Source organism: Phocoena sinus, chromosome 8 (assembly GCF_008692025.1).
Source record: "Phocoena sinus isolate mPhoSin1 chromosome 8, mPhoSin1.pri, whole genome shotgun sequence".
NCBI classification, from domain to species: domain Eukaryota; kingdom Metazoa; phylum Chordata; class Mammalia; order Artiodactyla; family Phocoenidae; genus Phocoena; species Phocoena sinus.
Genome location: NC_045770.1, coordinates 13,914,966 through 13,931,577, shown reverse-complemented (window position 1 = coordinate 13,931,577; position 16,612 = coordinate 13,914,966). Strand labels below are relative to the sequence as shown.

General features: G+C 56.6%; 1 protein-coding gene and 1 long non-coding RNA gene across 3 annotated transcripts in view; both read left to right on the top strand.

Annotated features, from left to right (window-relative positions):
- PHLDB1 (pleckstrin homology like domain family B member 1) overlaps window positions 1-9,691 on the top strand; it is a 41,100-nt gene extending 31,409 nt beyond the window's left edge. Inside the window, 4 exon segments of the mRNA XM_032639157.1 lie at window positions 1,940-2,056; window positions 2,334-2,436; window positions 7,202-7,287; window positions 8,252-9,691. Of these exon segments, the coding sequence (XP_032495048.1) occupies window positions 1,940-2,056; window positions 2,334-2,436; window positions 7,202-7,287; window positions 8,252-8,392 (447 nt within the window). The 3' untranslated portion in view covers window positions 8,393-9,691.
- A 261-nt stretch (window positions 9,692-9,952) lies between these two features.
- Window positions 9,953-13,719, top strand: LOC116757497. Of its 2 annotated transcripts, none has more exons than XR_004350985.1 (3): window positions 9,953-10,129; window positions 10,313-12,383; window positions 12,992-13,719. It is a non-coding gene; the product is annotated as an uncharacterized LOC116757497 (long non-coding RNA). The 2 variants fall into 2 exon arrangements; XR_004350986.1 differs by having other exon boundaries at window positions 9,953-11,206; window positions 12,253-12,383.
- Window positions 13,720-16,612: the final 2,893 nt, after the last annotated feature.

Here is a 16,612-nt window from a genome sequence, read left to right as displayed (position 1 = left end):
GTCTGTGTCTGTCTCTGTGTGTGTGTGTGCGCGTGTGTTGCGTGTGTGTGTGTGTGTGTCTGTTGATTGGGTTGTGGGGATGCGGCAGGCCACCTTTTAGAGAAGAGGGTCTGGACAGGCCTTCCAGTGATGGGAGCTGAGTCAGAATCAGGGTGGCTACCCTTGGCCTCTCGCAGGGGCCTCACCTCTGCCTCGTGAGTCTGCACTGCACCTCCTTCCCGGTCCCTGATGCCCTCCTGCTTCTGGTGCTTTGTGGCTGTCCTAGCCTCACTCCACCAGACCTTTTGGCTCTAGGCCCCACCACCAGCAACTGGCCTCACTCTGACTTTCGGTTTACATCTCCAAAAGAGAATGTACTAGTTTCTCCTTGGGACAAGAATCCATCCTTACACAAAAGCCAAGCCTGGGCTTTTTCCTTATACAGGAGACTTGAGCAGAGCAGTTGAAGGGAGAGGGAGAAATTAGGTTGGGCAGGGAAATCGACTCGTGTGTCTGGTCCCAGACCCTGGGCCCCTGGGAGAACATGTGAGATTCAGACAGGTTGTCCCTTCCTCTGGGGGTTTCCATAGGCCTCCCCAGCGTGGAAGTCCTACCCAGCAGTGACTGGTGATCATAGCTCCATGATTTCCTAATGTTGCTGCAACATGAATTCTAAGGGGTAGGTTGGCTCGGGAATTCAGAAATAATTAAGAAACTCTGTGTGTGAGTTTTATCTCTGTGCTTGGAATCTTTTGCTAAATGCCTAGTTCCCCTTTCCTGTCTCTGTCAGTGGTCTCTTTGGGACTCTCTTCTCTAGCCCCCTGCGCTGGGGCTCAGGAATGGCTGCAGGGGCCACCAGCTTTGAGGAGGTGGATGGCGTCAGCTCATCTTTGGGGCACCTCTGGGAAGTTGAGCATTTTGTTTCTTCTTTTTTTTTTAATAAATTTATTTTTATTTATTTATTTTTGGCTGCATTGGGTCTTCATTGCTGTGTGCGGGCTTTCTCTAGTTGTGGCGAGCGGGGGTTGCTCAGCAGTTGTGGCGCAGGGGCTTAGCTGCTCCGCAGCATGTGGGATCCTCCCGGGCCAGGGCTCAAACCCGTGTCTCCCCGCATTGGCAGGCAGATTCCTAACCACTGCGCCACCAGGGAAGTCCCTGTTTCTTCTTTAAATAATTTGTAATGTTTCCTTTTCATGTCATTCTAACATTCTTCGTCGAAATAAAGAGAAGAAAAAAATTCCAGTTGACTGAGAATTCTAGTTAAGTATCAGAAATTTTGAGGTGGAACAGACCTTAGAGATTCTCTAGTTCAAAGCCCTTGTTTACATATAAGGAGACGGAGGCCCAGAGAGGGACTGTGACCCAAACAAGGCCCCACAGGAAGTTAGAGACCAGGCTTCTTTTTTTTTTTTGCGGTCTGCGGGCCTCTCACTGCTGTGGCCTCTCCCGTTGTGGAGCACAGGCTCCGGATGCGCAGGCTCAGCGGCCACGGCTCATGGGCCCAGCCGCTCCGCGGCATGTGGGATCTTCCCGGACCGGGGCACGAACCCGTGTCCCCTGCATAGGCAGGCGGACTCTCAACCACTGCGCCACCGGGGAAGCCCCCAAGGCCAGGCTTCTTATTGGGCTTTTCTTGCAAGAGCATGTTCACGTCTCGTCCTTTGCTTTGTTCCATTCAGCCCAGGAGGGAGAGGAGGGGCAGAGACAGGACAAGGACAGCTGTGTCTGGGAAACTGAGGCGTAGAGCCGTTCAGCAGTTTGCCCAGACCTGGGTGGAGTCAGCACAGGCATGCCAGGTCCCTGATTTGGCCAAAGCCCCGTGAAACCAGAGTGACAGCCAGGAGGGTGGGGAGGGAGTGACGGCAGGCTTTTGGGGGTTCGGGACTGAAGCCAAGGGGCCCGGGCAAGGGGATGACAGGGGAAGAGAGGGGCCCCTACTGATCCTACCCTCTGCTCCCAGGCACGACCCTTGACCCGCTACCTGCCAATCCGGAAGGAGGACTTTGACCTGAAGACCCACATTGAGTCCTCAGGCCACGGTGTGGATACCTGCCTGCATGTCGTGCTCAGCAGCAAGGTACAGGCCCGCGTGGCCCCGGGGCACGGCGGGGGGGGTTGTCGTGGCGGGGACCCCGTGTTCAGAGGCACCTCCTGGATCCTCGGAAGAGTGGCCCTAGTTCCTGCCCTAACACCAGCGGTCTCTGTCCCAGGACCAGGTGTGCTGGCCTGAAGAGATGTTGGGGACAGCCCCCCGACAAATACAGGCACAGGCGATGGCACTGACATTGCTGCTCAGGGAATAAAGGTTTAGGGGCTGCACATTTGGGTCTTTCGTCACCCCTGCCTTCCACCAGGTCTGCCGTGGCTACTTGGTCAAGATGGGTGGCAAGATTAAATCATGGAAGAAGCGCTGGTTTGTCTTCGATCGACTCAAGCGCACCCTTTCCTATTATGTGGGTGAGTTCCCCCAAGACTGCCCCAGAGCCAGGACCCCTGGGCTCTGTCACCCAGGACAGCGGGTCTTCTGGAAGCTTCCAAGTGGGGTCCAGGGGCTTGGGCTGGGTCTTGTCCTCCCCTCTCTGAAAATGTACAGAGTATACCTGGTTCGCCTCCATTGATTTGTTCACGCATTCATTTTTTCAGCAGTATTACTGAGCATCTACTAAGTTACAGGCACTATTCTAGGCTCTGGTGATAAGCAAGGTGGCCACAGCTCTCTCTCCCTTGGAGCCTTTTGTCAGGGAGGCAGATAGTGAGCAAAGAAGGATGGGAGTGCTGTAGGGGACCCCAGAGGCTGTGGGCGCATGGAGTCCTGTGGATTCCCCCTCGGGCAAGTTCCTGCAAAGGCACCAGTACAAGCAGCTGAGCAGTGCCCGGACGCTCAGGGCAGCCCTGAGGACAGCCCCCTGGCCCATCCTGCTCCCTCCGCCCTCTGCACCCAGCCTCCAGCTTAGTTTCCCTCCCTGCAGTTCCCTCTGGACAGCTCCCACGTGGAGCGTGGGATGCTGTATCATATCCTGGTCAGGATAGGCTAGGCTGCGCTGCGGAAGCGAACTGTCCTAAGATCCCAGTGGCTCAAAACCCGCGTTTCCCTACTTACTCCTGGTACGTGTCCATGTACGTCGTGGGTTGGCGGGGGCTCTGCTTTGTGTCAGCGTTCTCTTTGCTTCAGAGCATGCCTTTCTAGAACGTTGCTGGCTGCAGCGGCAGAGGGTAAAGAAAAGCCTGATTGGGTTGGCACTGGCGTTAAATGCCCCAGCTGGGGTCTGTCCCCAAGTCACGAGTGGGTCTGTTCAGCCAGTCACCCGGCCTCACCCAACCACAAAGCCGGGAGGAGCGGTCCTGCTGGGAGCCTGGAAGGAGAGGGCCGGAGGGTTTGGTGCTGGAGTCGCTCAGGCCTGGAGCACCCTGCTTCCCCCCTGACCTGGTCCCCAACCAAGTGCCATCCCTTCCAAGAAGCCCTCCCTGGCCACCTGGGCCCTGGGTACGGGGAGGCAGAGACACGCGTGTCCCCATGTTTCCACCTAGGCTGGGAAGGGACTTTGTCAGGATTGAGAGGAACAGGCCCGGGAGGACAACTCCATCTTAGGCACATTGAGGTTGAAGTGCCCCTGGGGCATCTAGGGTTACGAGAAAGGTCAGGGTTAGAGACAGAGTGAAAGTTGAAGCTGTTGGAATGATAATAATAACGATAATACTAATGATAGCAGATCATACTTACTGAACACTTGTATGAGCCAGATGCCGTGCTAAGCACTCTACGTGCCTCATCTCATTTAATCTTCACAGTGATCTTGTGAGGGAAGCACTGTTTTTACACTCATTTTACAGATGAGGAAAATCAGGCACAGAGAGGTTAAGTAACTTGCCCAAGGTCTCTCAGCTGCTAAGAGGCAGAGCTAAGACTGATCTTGGGCAATTAGACTTTAGAGCAGAGAAGAGGGAGAAACAGAGCTGCACTCTGGGGCAGGTCCACCCTTGTGAGGAAGGAGGCACCAGCAAAGCGAAAGGGGCAGGAGGCAGGAAGCCACATGCCAGGTGCTGTGCTGGTGCTTGGCGCATGTGACGTTCCTTAATGTCTGTGAAACAAAAGGAGACCCAATCAGACAGGGAAAGGGGAGGGCAGGGCGGAAATGGAGAAGAAAGCCAGCGAAGGGAGCAGACATGTGCAGGCAGGGGGTGTCACCAGCGATGATGGAGGCTGCAGAAAGGCCAAGAGTAATGTGGACCCAAAGGTCATTTGATTCAGGGGTTGGATCTTGACGAGAGAATGGTTTCCACCACGTACCGGGGTGGGAGCCAGATTGCACGCGATCCATCAAGGGTAGGTGGGAGGTAAGGAAGCAGAGGCAGGAATGTGGCACTATTTCCAGTAAAGGAAGAGATGGGAGAGAACAGGGGCTGGAGAGAAGGCCAGGCCCAGGGACCAGGATGGGGCTGGGTCCCTGTTACGAGGAGGAAGTGGCGGGTGGAGGCGGGCCTGTGGCTGGATCAGGGCCCTGGGTGTGCCTGGCCTGCTCCTCGAAGCTGACATCCTCCCTGCCCTTGTCTGGACCCTCCTCCCACCTACTCCATGAGACCCCTCCATTCTACAGGGTCCGGATCAGAAGCCACCTCTGGTGAAGCCTTTCCTGGTCCCTCCTCACTGGGAGCGGTTCCTGCCCTCCGCTGTTAACTCCTGTGTTATACAGGGTCCCTCTGCCGTGTGGTACCAGCCCTGGGGCGTAATGATGTCATGACAGATGCCGCGTGTATTGTGCCAGACACTGCCGAACAGTCGGAGTGTGTTCTCTCACTTAACCCTCGTGACTGCCAGTGACCTGTAGGCGTTCTCTTGGAGTCCTAACCATGCCCAGGTCACACATAAGCGGCTGATAAGCGGCTGTGTGTCTGCTTTCCTTTCCCCCGAATTGTGGGCTCCTAAGAGAAGGGTCTCTGACTTCTTTGGATCCCAGTGCCTCGGGCTCATTTTTTCAACATTGATTGAGCACCTGCCTTGTGCTAGGACATAGCAGTCAGTGTTGGAGAGCTAGACCTACGAACAGATAAAAGGAGGGTTCAGATTCAGCACCGTGAGATTTGTACAGAGGACCATCCGTGCTGTAGGGGCACGGGAGAGCACAACCGTGCACGCCAGTGGTGACAACTGCAATGGGTCTTGAAGATGACATAGGAGTTTGCCAAGGGAGTGGGCTGGAGACCATTCCAGTGTCGGCAGAGCGTACTGTTAGGGGACCGTGAGAAGCTCAGTCTGGCCGGAGAGAACTTGCGGTTGGTGCAGGGGAGGGATGTGAGGCAAGGCCAGAGGGGCGCGTTGGCACCGGCCTGTCAGGGACCTCTGCCCAGCCAAGGAGGCAGCAACGTCCGGTGAGGCAGCAGGATTCGATTTGCTTCCGGAAGCTCCCCCCTCGGCATCAGGGCCAGTGAGTTGAGGGGCAGGGGGCGGGGCAGGGGCACATTAGGAGGCTGTAGCAATGATCTGGGATTGATACCTGGGCCTGAAACAACACTGGGGGTGGGGGAAGGTGGCAGCCATCGCAGTCTGAGTTTAGCGATCTTGTGGCCTTTCCTTTGTGACTTGGGCTCAGTGCCCAGGACGTCAGTTGAGGTGCCTGCTCGGCGTCTGCCCCAAGACGGGATGGCCCGGGCCCTGTGCTTTCTCCTGCCAGCGCCCTGTCCCTGCCACCCGAGCAGTCATCTGCTCTGCGGGTTTGCCCACCTCCTTCCTGCCACCCCTGCCTCCAGATGCTGTATGCTTCCTTCCATTTTTTACTGTTGGAGTTAAATAGATAAATGCATTCATATAGTTCAAAACTCAAGACACATAAAAAGGTTTAAATTGAGCATTACGCCCCCTCTCACTACAGGTAACCACCTTTAAATCTCTTGTGTATCCTTCTGGAGTATCTTTAGGGGAATATAAACAAATGCAAACATGTATTCTTACCCCTTTTCTTACACAAAAGGTAGCACCCAATACATTCCTTGTTTTCCTGCTAATGTATCTTAGAGATCTTTCTATCTCAAATATATCTATATCTAGATATTGATATCTGGGAATATTTTATAGATTTCTTTTTTTTTAATTAATTATTTTTGGCTGCGTTGGGTCTTCGTTGCTGCACGCGGCTCTAGTTGCATCGAGCGGAGGCTACTCTTTCTTGCGGTGCGCGGGCTTCTCTTGTTGCGGAGCACGGGCTGTAGGCGTGTGGGCTTCAGTAGTTGTGGCGCGCAGGCTCAGTAGTTGTGGCGCATGGGCTTAGTTGCTCCGCGGCATGTGGGATCTTCCTGGACCAGAGACCAGGGCTCGAACCCGTGTCCCTTGCATTGGCAGGCGGATACTTTTTCTTTTCTTAAATTTTTTTACTTTTATTTATTTTTTGGCTGCGTTGGGTCTTTGTTGCTGTGAGTGGGCTTTCTCTTGTGGTGAGCAGGGACTACTCTTCGTTGCGGTGCGCGGGCTTCTTATTGTGGTGGCTTGTCTCGTTGCAAAGCACGGGCTCCAGCTGCGTGGGTTTCAGTAGTTGCAGCACGTGGGCTCAGTAGTTGTGGCACACGGGCCCTAGAGTGCAGGCTCAGTAGTTGTGGCTCACGGGCTTAGTTGCTTCGTGGCATGTGGGATCTTCCTGGACCACTGTGCCACCAGGGAAGTCCTTAGATTTATTTCTGAATCTGTATCTATATCAGATATTTCTCTGTCGTTCTGTTAAACAGCTGGATGTATTCCATCATGTAGCACACTCTAATTTGCTTAGCCATCTCCACTTGATGGATACCTGGCTTGTTTCTAATCTTTCATGACTATAGGTACTGCTGTGGTGAAGCTTGTAAATTTGTTATTTTGTACATGTGTAAGATAAATTTTCGTGAAGTGTAGAAATTGGCTTGAGGGGCAAACACCTTTCTAACTTTGGTCGACGCAGCCAAACCATTCCTAAGGGTTTACCAGTTCCCACCTGTCAGATTTATTACACCGCCTGTTTCTCCACAGACTTACCAAAAGTGTGCTGTGTATTTGGGGTGTATTTTTGCCGTTCTGATAGGTTAGAAGTGATGTCTCGGTGGAGTTCTAATTTGCATTCTCCATAATTCTGAGTGAGGCTGAACACTGACCATGTCTTCCGGGCTCCCTGCTGGGCTCTGTTTTGGAGTCCTGGGAATCACTTCATTTCCCACGTGAGGACGCTCCACGTCCACGAGCCTGGCCCTTATTCCTTTGCAGACAAGCATGAGACGAAGCTGAAAGGGGTCATCTATTTCCAGGCCATCGAGGAGGTGTACTATGACCACCTGCGCAGTGCAGCCAAGGTGAGGGGCGGAGGGACAGCCCTGGGGAAGGGGTGGGCCCAGCAGGGCTCTGTGAGCAAAGGCCTCCCGCCTGCCCTCTTCAGAGGCTCGGACCCATCTCTTGTTCTCTTTCTAAACTTTCTCTTCCTCTCTCCCTCTCCCTTCCCCAGAAGAGGTTTCTCAGCTTCACTATGGTGTCTGAGGTACCCCTCCCCATATGCCTGTAACCAGAACTACTGCATATTAATGCCTCCTGTACCCTTCTCACCCCTGACCCTTGACTCTCCCCTAAGTACCCCCCCTTCCCCCAGGCCTGAGGGGGGGAGCCAGGTGGGTTGCAGAGAGCAGGAAGCCCCTGTGGGCGTGAGTACGCTTGCTTGCCTCCCAATCCTGAGATGACGGTAGGATGTGTCCCTCCGTGGGGGTGGCCAGTGCAGAAGGGATGGCTACAAGGGGGGTAGGGGGCCCTCAGAGACTAGATCTGGTCAAGAGGATTGGTAAACAGGAGACGTTTGAGGCTGGGACCATCTGCCTTCATGCAGGTCAGCCTCCCTCCCGCCAAGCCTCAGATGCCCACTCTATCCCTGATCTTCTGCCCTTCTGGGGTCCTGGGGCCCAGCATCCCGCTTGTAGCTTTTTCCGTCTGTTCCTCTTTTGCTGAGAAGAGACTCTGGTCCTCACTGGAACAGCCCTTTGAGACTGAGTCTTTCCCTTTTGTGCCTGCGGGTACCAAGGAGCAGGGCCCCCGCCTGGCAGCGTCTGTCCCTGCCAGGGTCCAAGGACTGCCCAGCTGAGAGGAGGGGACTGTCTCAGCTTGGGGCCCACCTGGTGGTGGGGATTGGGCTCTGGGCCTATTTAGGACTCAGCCTCGAGCTCCAGGGCGTCCTGGAGCCAGAGAGAGGAAGGCAGACGGCGAGGCAGATGCAAGATGCTCCTGGCCTTTGGGGGTGGGCCCTGGCTTAGACCTTCCTCTCTCCCTCGGCAGAGCCCAAACCCGGCCCTCACCTTCTGTGTGAAGACCCACGACCGGCTGTACTACATGGTGGCCCCATCCGCAGAGGCCATGCGCATCTGGATGGATGTCATCGTCACCGGGGCGGAGGGCTACACCCAGTTCATGAACTGACCGAATGGGCCTCGTGGACCTCATGGCCGGCCCAGGACCCAGGCCCAACTGCCTGCTGCTCCACTCGCCCCTGGAGACAGTCACGCCTGGGCCTCAGGCCTCACACAAGTGCTCCCAGAGGCCCTGGAGGGCGGAGCATGACTGGGGTTTGTACAAGAAGTGACTTTGTAATGTTCTGTAAGGAGCTCGTCCTGTGAGTTTCTGAGCTCCAGCCCCCTAAAGAACCAGCCAGGAGATAAAAGTTGGGGAGGGGGCTTTGCTGCCTCCTGGGAGCCCAGAACTTGCAATAACCCTTCAGGGTCCTGCCCCAGGCCCAGCCAGGCTGAGGAGCTGCCACAGAGGGGCCCCGTCCGCTCTGACCTGGCACCTGTGCTCCCCAGCCTGTGTTCTCTTTTGTAAAGGACTAACTATGGTACCAGGAAGCTGCCAAAGATCCCCTCTTGCCTCAGCCCCCTTTGCAGGGGCCTTGGGGGCTGAGCAGAGCCACATTCAGAGTGGGGTAACAGCTCAGGCGGTGTACTTCTCAAACCCCGCTCTAACCCCATTGTTGTCCTGCGTTTATATTTTTTATTACTTGCTGAAGGGCCAGAGACCGGAAGTGTCATCCTTGAGGTCCCAGCTCTATCACCTTTTTACAGACCCATCACCATGGTCGCCACAGTGATGGCTTCATCGCCATGGTTACATACTAATTGCCGTGGCTTCCGTGGCTCAGCCCACTGCTTCAGCGGTGGGCCCGTCTGAGGGTATGTGCCATCATCATCTCCAGCCCAGGCCCTTGGGCATCTCCTGCTGGGGGGGAAGGGACTGAACACCTTCTCCCTGCCCCTGCCTGCGTCTCCAGGCCCTGATACACAGCCTGCTGGCTCCCCTGTCCAGCCTCCCCCTTCCACTCGTGCCTTGCCTAGAGCCAGAAGGGGTGAAGCTGGACTGTAGACCAGAGGAGGAGCCATTGGATGGGAGAAGAAGCTAGAAGGCTGTCTTTGGGGTTCTGTTATAGGGGCTGAGTTTCTGACAGAGGGTTGTTCAGATTCTCCCTGATGGAAGTCCTGAGCAGGAGAGGAAGCAGCAGAGGGGGTGCCCTGAGGTCTGGTTGCCCTCCCTGCAGCCTCAGAAGGGGGATGAAATGGAGAGCAGAGGACCAGGCCTCCAGCTGTCTGTGCTCAGCCCTTTCCGCCTTAACACTAAGCCCACCTTCCTGTCCCCCTTCCCAGCCCTGGGCCATGGTTGCTGTGTCCAGGCTGATGTTTTTCAGTATTTGTAAGCATCTCAGCAGAACAATAAAGCATTTGGACTATGTCTTTGGGAGGGCCTGGTGGTGGGGGACATGGGGTTGGGATACGTGGGTTAGGAAAGCTAGGTCTCCCCACAATGCAGCATTTCCACCTTATTAGATGTTCCAGGGACCAGGGCCCAACCGTGACCTCCAGGTCCCTACCCTGCCTCCACTCCACTATGACCAAGGACCGGCCTGGGGGTGGGGGGTGGGCTCTCCAGGGATAAAGGATCAAGAGGCAGGAGAACGCAGGGACTCATGTGGAGGTTTAATTGGCAGGAGCTGGAGCCAGATGAGGGAGTGAAGGCCCGTCCCTGAGGCAGGAGGCTAAGCAGAAGGGCAGCTGCAAGGCAGTGGGGCTCCAGGAAAGCTGTGTGGGTCCCCGAGCTCAGCCGGTCACCATAGCGGTCCAGGAGCATCAGGACCACACCACTGGTCCAGCCAAACCCTCCTGGAGAGAGGTAAGGTCAGTGGGGCAAGATCTCTGGGGAAGGCCCGCAAGTCCTTTTATGGGGTATATGGGTCCCCACCTAGAGGCTCTGGCCCTGCATAGCCCCAGGGGTACCAGGGAGCACCAGTCAGGCCCTTCCCTGGGACCCACCTCCATGGAAAAAACAGGTCCGGAGAGGGGAGGTCATGGTCAGTTGCAGGGACGGCAGAGCCCCGAAGTTCCCTGGAGGCTGTGGCCCACTCACCTGAACTTCATACTCCCCTCCACCACCTGGTTGTCCACCGTTGATGACATCATACTGGGGACAAGAGGACGGGCTATAAGGTCAGGCCATACCCCAGCCCGGCAACGCCAGGCCTCTAGGGAAGCCAGAAATGGGAGGAGCCCCTTAGGGAGAAGCTGCTCTGGCCCGCAGCTCTGACCCCTGCGGTGCCCAAGAATGGCCACCAGGTGCCGCCACTGTCCCCAGCTGTGTGGGCTTGGGCTTTGCACAGCCTGAAGATTCCTCCATCTCACCGTGGGGAGGAGGACCTCGAGGGACCGGGCTCAGGGGCAGCTCACCTTCTCATACGTGGCTGACTTTTTGGAGTAGATGTCACAGTTGGTTCGGATGCAATTCTGGGCCAGCTGGAAAGCTACTTCCTGGGGTCTGGCGGAAAGAGCCTTGGCCAGACCCCACCCCAGGTAGGACCCTGAATCTCCAGAGCCCCCATCCCAGGGGGAGCAGAGGTCTGAGCCTTATTCTCCTCAAGGAGGGAAAGAGGCCCCGGGTGCTAAGACCTCCCTCCTGGAGCCGGGGGCCAACCTGCTCCCATCCAGGCCTGAGTGTGGAGAGAGGAGGGCCGATTCCCCTGACAGGTGGAGGTAGGTGTAAGTGTTTGCTGAGTGAGAGGCGGAGAGAGCAGAGGAGCCAGAGAAGGGCCTCTGCCTCATTTGTTCACACCTCCCCAGAACCAGGCAGGCGGACCCTCTACCTCCGTGGGCTGAGGCCCTGGGAGAGGCCCCATCCCTGCCTCCTCACCTCTGATGAGCACGTCCTGCAGGGGGCCCAGGCGTTGGAGAAGTCCCACTGCTGGCCTGTCTTCTGGTAGGTGAGGATCTGGCTGTGTCCTAGAAGGTTCCAGATGTTACCATGAGTGTAGGTGGGGGCTGGACAGGGAGCCAAGAGGCTGGGCCCTCCTGAAGCCAGATGTCCCCTTTGGGGGCCTTTTCTCCTTGGCTCACAGCTGCCCCCTGGTGGCAGAAGTGGGACCCTCAGGCTAAGGCCCTGGGTGGAGTGGGGTGTGGCTGCCACTTGCCAGAGGTCACAGGTCAGAGTCAGGGAGTGACAGGTGGCCCTGCCCCCAGTGTAGCACCCCGCCCTGCTGCCCCCTCGCCTCCAGGTATTTCAGAGCCTTGTCCACGTTGCCCGGGTCACGGCCCCCGAGAGGAGTGTGGTAAATGGGGTAAACTTCCAGATCTTTTACGCTGAAGGCCATACTTGACCAGCCACCTTCCTCCTTGTCTTGCAGGCCAGCCTTCAGCGCAGCCTAGCTTGGTTTCTGCAAATTTTAGTATCTCACAGCTTGGGAGTCATTCTCCCAGGGAGCACTGGGTTTAGGAGTAACCAGTACCCCTACTCGGGCCCTACAGGACTCTCTAGAAAGAACTGAGGGGGAGGACGGAAACATCTACTTCTAACTCCTCACCTTCTGCCCTCCCCAGCCTCCCCCAGGCAAACCGAGCCTGTCCTCCACCCCCAGGCTGCCCCGTCCTGCCCTTTACACCACATGGTGACTGTTCACTCCCCTGCGGAACTCCCTGGTCCCTGAGCTCCTCTGGTGAGGCCTCTGCTCAGGAATGATAATTGCTACTGCTGATCCTGGCCCAGCGCTGTGCTCAGCACCCTCTATCACGCACTTTCTCTCCTTTGTCTGAGGCTCAGAGAGGGCAGCACTTTGCCCCCAGCTGCACAGCACCTGTCCTCCAGCCTGACCCCAGGGCCCTGGCACCCACTGGCACAGGGCAGTGCTCCAGGGTCGTGTGCCAGCTTGGGCTACTTCCTCATCAGCCCCTCACCCAGTGGGAGCAAACCCGAGCCCCTTCCGCTCCTCCCCGCCAAATCCCTGACGGGCTGACTCTCTCCCACTAAAGCCACCTCACGGGTGTAGAACTGGGAGAGGATGGACAGAGAAAACACCTGATGTGGACACAGCAAGCCCCACTCCGGTCCTACTGTGCTCTCCCTTGGCCATGTCCGTCCACATCCGCCTCACTGGGAAAAGGTACTGGGATTTCATCCACACCTGGGCCAGAATTGGGGGGCCCTGATCCTCTGGGCCTGGCTTCACAGTGGCAGCCGAGATTCGGGGGGCACTGGGAGACGGAGGAAATGCCCCCCCCCCCCCCCAGCTAGGCACTGGGCTGAGCGGTCCAGCTCCGCACACCGTCGTGCTCTTGCTGGGATGCCAGAGGCCAGCATGTGGGACCCAGCAGACCAGACTCCCCACGGCCCAGACCTTGACCAAGGCCACACGGCTGAGCAGCCCCAGAGCCAGAACCCAAGCCCGGGCTGCCTGGCTCCAAAGCCCATGGCTGCCGGGGCCTCCAGCTTCCCAGCCTCCTCCAGCCCCCACTCCACATGGGTCCCAGGCTCCCTGTGCCCTCTCCCCTGACTCCAGGTGAGGCCAGAGGTCCTCAGCCACCCTGAGCATTTCTCTCTGATCTACTCAAGACACCCCTTCGTTGTGCCCGGTGGGCGCTTTGTTGACTTCTACTACTGGGGAGCGGCCGGGGGCTTCGGGGCAGGGAGCAGGGTGTGCGCGGGGGGAGCCCGGGGCCCGCGGGGCGTCCTGCGTGGGGTGGTGTGATGCCTGAGCTATCCTTCTCCCAGGGACTCCTACTGGCTGATGGAGGGTCTGTTCCTCTCTGAGATGCCCCAGATGCTGAAGGGCATGCTGCAGAACCACCTTCCTACAGTGGGCACCCCTCCCCGTGCTGCCCTGCATCCTCGTTCCTGAGACCTCCCAGGTCGGGGCTTGGGAAGGGTGCCTGGGGGGAGGTGGTGCTTGGCTCCACCCCGGGGACAACATTGAGACCCTGGCCTTGGAGTTGGACTTTTGGACTAAGAACAGGAACATCTCTGTGAGCTCCAGGGGAAAGAGCTACGTCCTGCATTGATATATCCTTTACAGGGGACCCAGGTGAGGGTGTGCCCGGCCAGCCTCTCAATCTCTTGTGTGTTTGCTCTGATGGGGAGTGTCAGGACTCCCCTGGGCAGGAGGGTCCCACCTCTCAGTTAGTGATCTGATAGCTCTGGGTAGTCCAGTGCTGTGGGCCCCAGGGCAGCTGAGCCAGCGTGGCTCGGCCTCCTGCTTGGTCACGGCAGGCCTAGAGCCTCTCAGTGCCAGGCCCCCTCTCGTCCTCTTGCCAAGAGTGCCAGTGATGTAGCCCCACCTCTCAGATGGTGATCCTGAGGGCATGGGGGCCTGTGTTCCCAGGAAAGGGGTGCCAATCTGTGCTCCGGGGGCTGTGTCATATCGGCCAGGGTGCCCCGTCATGCACCTGCCTCTCCTACTGGTCCAGGCCCTGTTTTGGGCCATCCCTGGGGCAGGAGACACCCCAGAGGGCCAAGGGAACAGGGAGAACACCACTGAGGTTGGGGATGGGTGCTGCTATGAGGGGAGATGTGGGGAGCTCTGTCCCGGCAGCAGGAGAGGAGGGGCCTGCAGCGGGAGGGCAGACCCTGTGGCACTTGCTGCCTTGCAGCTTGGCCACCAGCCTGCGCACCACAGCACTGTCCCTTCCTCCCAGGCAGGCCCAGCTCCCTGGCCAGGCCTGGAGCAAGACAAGAGAGCCTCAAGTCCCCTCCCGCCACCCTGCTCAAACCACAGCCACCTGGAGATCAAAAACACCTCTTTTTAAAAATCCTCAGTTGCCTGAAAGATGTACATGGCTGGGCCTGGGGCTGAGACTCGAGGGCTGCCTGCACACACATGGTGGGGAGACTTCTGAGCACCCACTCTCAGACTTTGCACATTTCTGCACATGACAGCAGTTTTTGCAGAAAGGGCGTAGAGGATGCATCTGGGCCAGGCACCAGCCTGCGGCAGCTACCTGTAGCCATGTCTGCCCACCCAGGATGCCCAACCTCTTGTTCTCACCTCACCCACTGTGGTGGCTTCCTCTCCCCGTGAGAACATGGGTTTCCACCACACCCAGGAGACTGGGCATCTCCCTGCCCGGCCAGGAGTTCCAGGGCCACAGCCCAGGATCAACAAAATTCACAGGCTCCCAGGTGACCTCAACTCAAGTCACACACCCTTTCTCCCATCCAGACCCTGTAATTAATGGCGTTAGCAATGTTTGTAAATCTCCATGAGAGAGGATTTCAATCAGAACTGGGTCCCAGGAGCCCCTGATGGAGGCCATTAGAGGCGGTGGGCTCCTGGGCAGCTCCCCCTACCATTCCAGGTAATCTGTATATCAATCGAAGGCTTTGCAGGCTGTTAGGGGTTGCAAACTCAAATTCCAGGACGCAATTGTGGGACGTAGTTGAGAATAAGGAAACTAACCATGCAAGGGGGAAGATGCTTGGTGGGATCTGGGGTGACCGGGAAGCACATTCTTGTGTAACTGGGGTCTCCGCTGCAGAAGCTGGCTGATGTAAGGGAATGTGGGGTCCTTGTTTGCTAGCTCTTCCAACTTTTCAACGTAGGCAGAGATCCATATTTTTACGTGAAGTATCCCAATTGTTAAGTGTCTCAATGTCCCAAATTCTGAATGTACATCTAGGAGTGATGCCTGTGTATGCGTGGGGAGTGGGGAGGAGGAGACCTGACCCCACTGCAGAGCCCCCTTCTCCCCACAGTGTCCAGCGCCCCACCCTTGAATGAGCCCTCAGCCTGGGTGCTGACTCCTAGTCACGTGGTGCCCTTTACAGTGAGATACTCTGTACATATTGAGATCCTTAATATGTAAAGATCTCTTACGAATCAAAAAGGAAAAATCATATTGTCTTGCTTGGGAAAACTCTACAGGCTAACTATGGATGGTCGATAAATATAATGCTCTGTTCGTTCTTTTTCTGGATCTGGATTGCGCCTCAGCCCACAAGGACACAGCTCCCCCTGCCTCAGGGTGTCTGTGCCCCGACTTTCTTAGATGTTCTCACCCAAGTCTCACCACTTAGCTTGTCTGCCTAGTCTTTCTTAGCACATTTACAAGCAGATGTATCACTGGTGGGAAAAGTATTCAATAATACTTTAAAATATTTATTCAGCTTTGGTTTCGTGGTGAAGCTGTGAAATCAGCTGTGTGGGGGAAGGACTGAGAGGGGGACCCCGAGAGGCAGCCCAGCCTTCTCTTAGTCCTCAGTAAGTCAGCTCTGGCCCGCACTTACACCCTCGGTAAAAGACCTGCTGGACCCCCCATCCTTAGAAGGTAGCTGGCGGGGATGGGGCTGAGTGGGAGGAGGAGGGGTGTCCTTGCCTTGACCCAAAGTATTTCTTTGAGGAAGAACTACTGGTTTCCTTCTCAGTGTCTATTCTCAGGGTAGCAATGTGACCAGCTTCTTTATTTTTAATTTTTATTTATTTATTTATTTATTTTGCAGTACACGGGCCTCTCACTGTTGTGGCCTCTCCCGTTGTGGAGCACAGGCTCCAGACGCGCAGGCTCAGCGGCCATGGCTCACGGGCCCAGCTGCTCCGCGGCATGTGGGATCTTCCCGGACCGGGGCACGAACCCGCGTCCCCTGCATCGGCAGGCGGACTCTCAACCACTGCGCCACCAGGGAAGCCCATGACCAGCTTTTTTAAAAGATTGATTTCCCAGGCTCCCCTGCAGTCAGGGTTAGCTGGGGACCCAGTTCTGACACCTGTAAGTGAAAGCCACTGGAAAAGGCTCCTGGGAAAACTCCTTAGGAGGGAGAGGACTCAGCCGGCTTTGCTCTTGGCCCTTTGCCCTTCCCCCTCCTTCTTGCCTTGAGCACAGATGAAGTGCTTGGATCTGCAGAAGCCACCTTGCAACCACAAAGCAATGAACCCAAGGCTGAAAACCACAGGCTTAAGATGGCAGAGCAGAAAGAGAGACTGGCCCCTCGATGGTACCGTGAGTCACACAGCCCTGGGCTCCCCTTTTATGAGAAAAACCCCTTAGTTGTTTAAGCCCCTGGTGTTCAGATTTCTGTCCCTTTTGGGTGAATGGAGTCTCTGGCAGGTCCTTCTTCTGAGGCCTTCTGGTCAGTACCTTTTCCTTCATTCCCAGCACAGTGTCCTAATGTCCCAGCAATGTTGCAGTGATCCTGGCCTAACCTCAGTCCGGCTCTGGGTGTCAGAGGCAGACCGACCCATCTATCTGGATCAGGTGCCTGGCCCACCTTCCTCACAGCTTTGGAAACCAACTCCAGAGCCCCAGAGTACTCATCAGCCCTTGTGCCAACAGCTCCTGGCACCGTCACGGGCAGCGAAGCCAGGATGGTGAGTGACTGTAGATGGAAGGTGACATCTGCAGC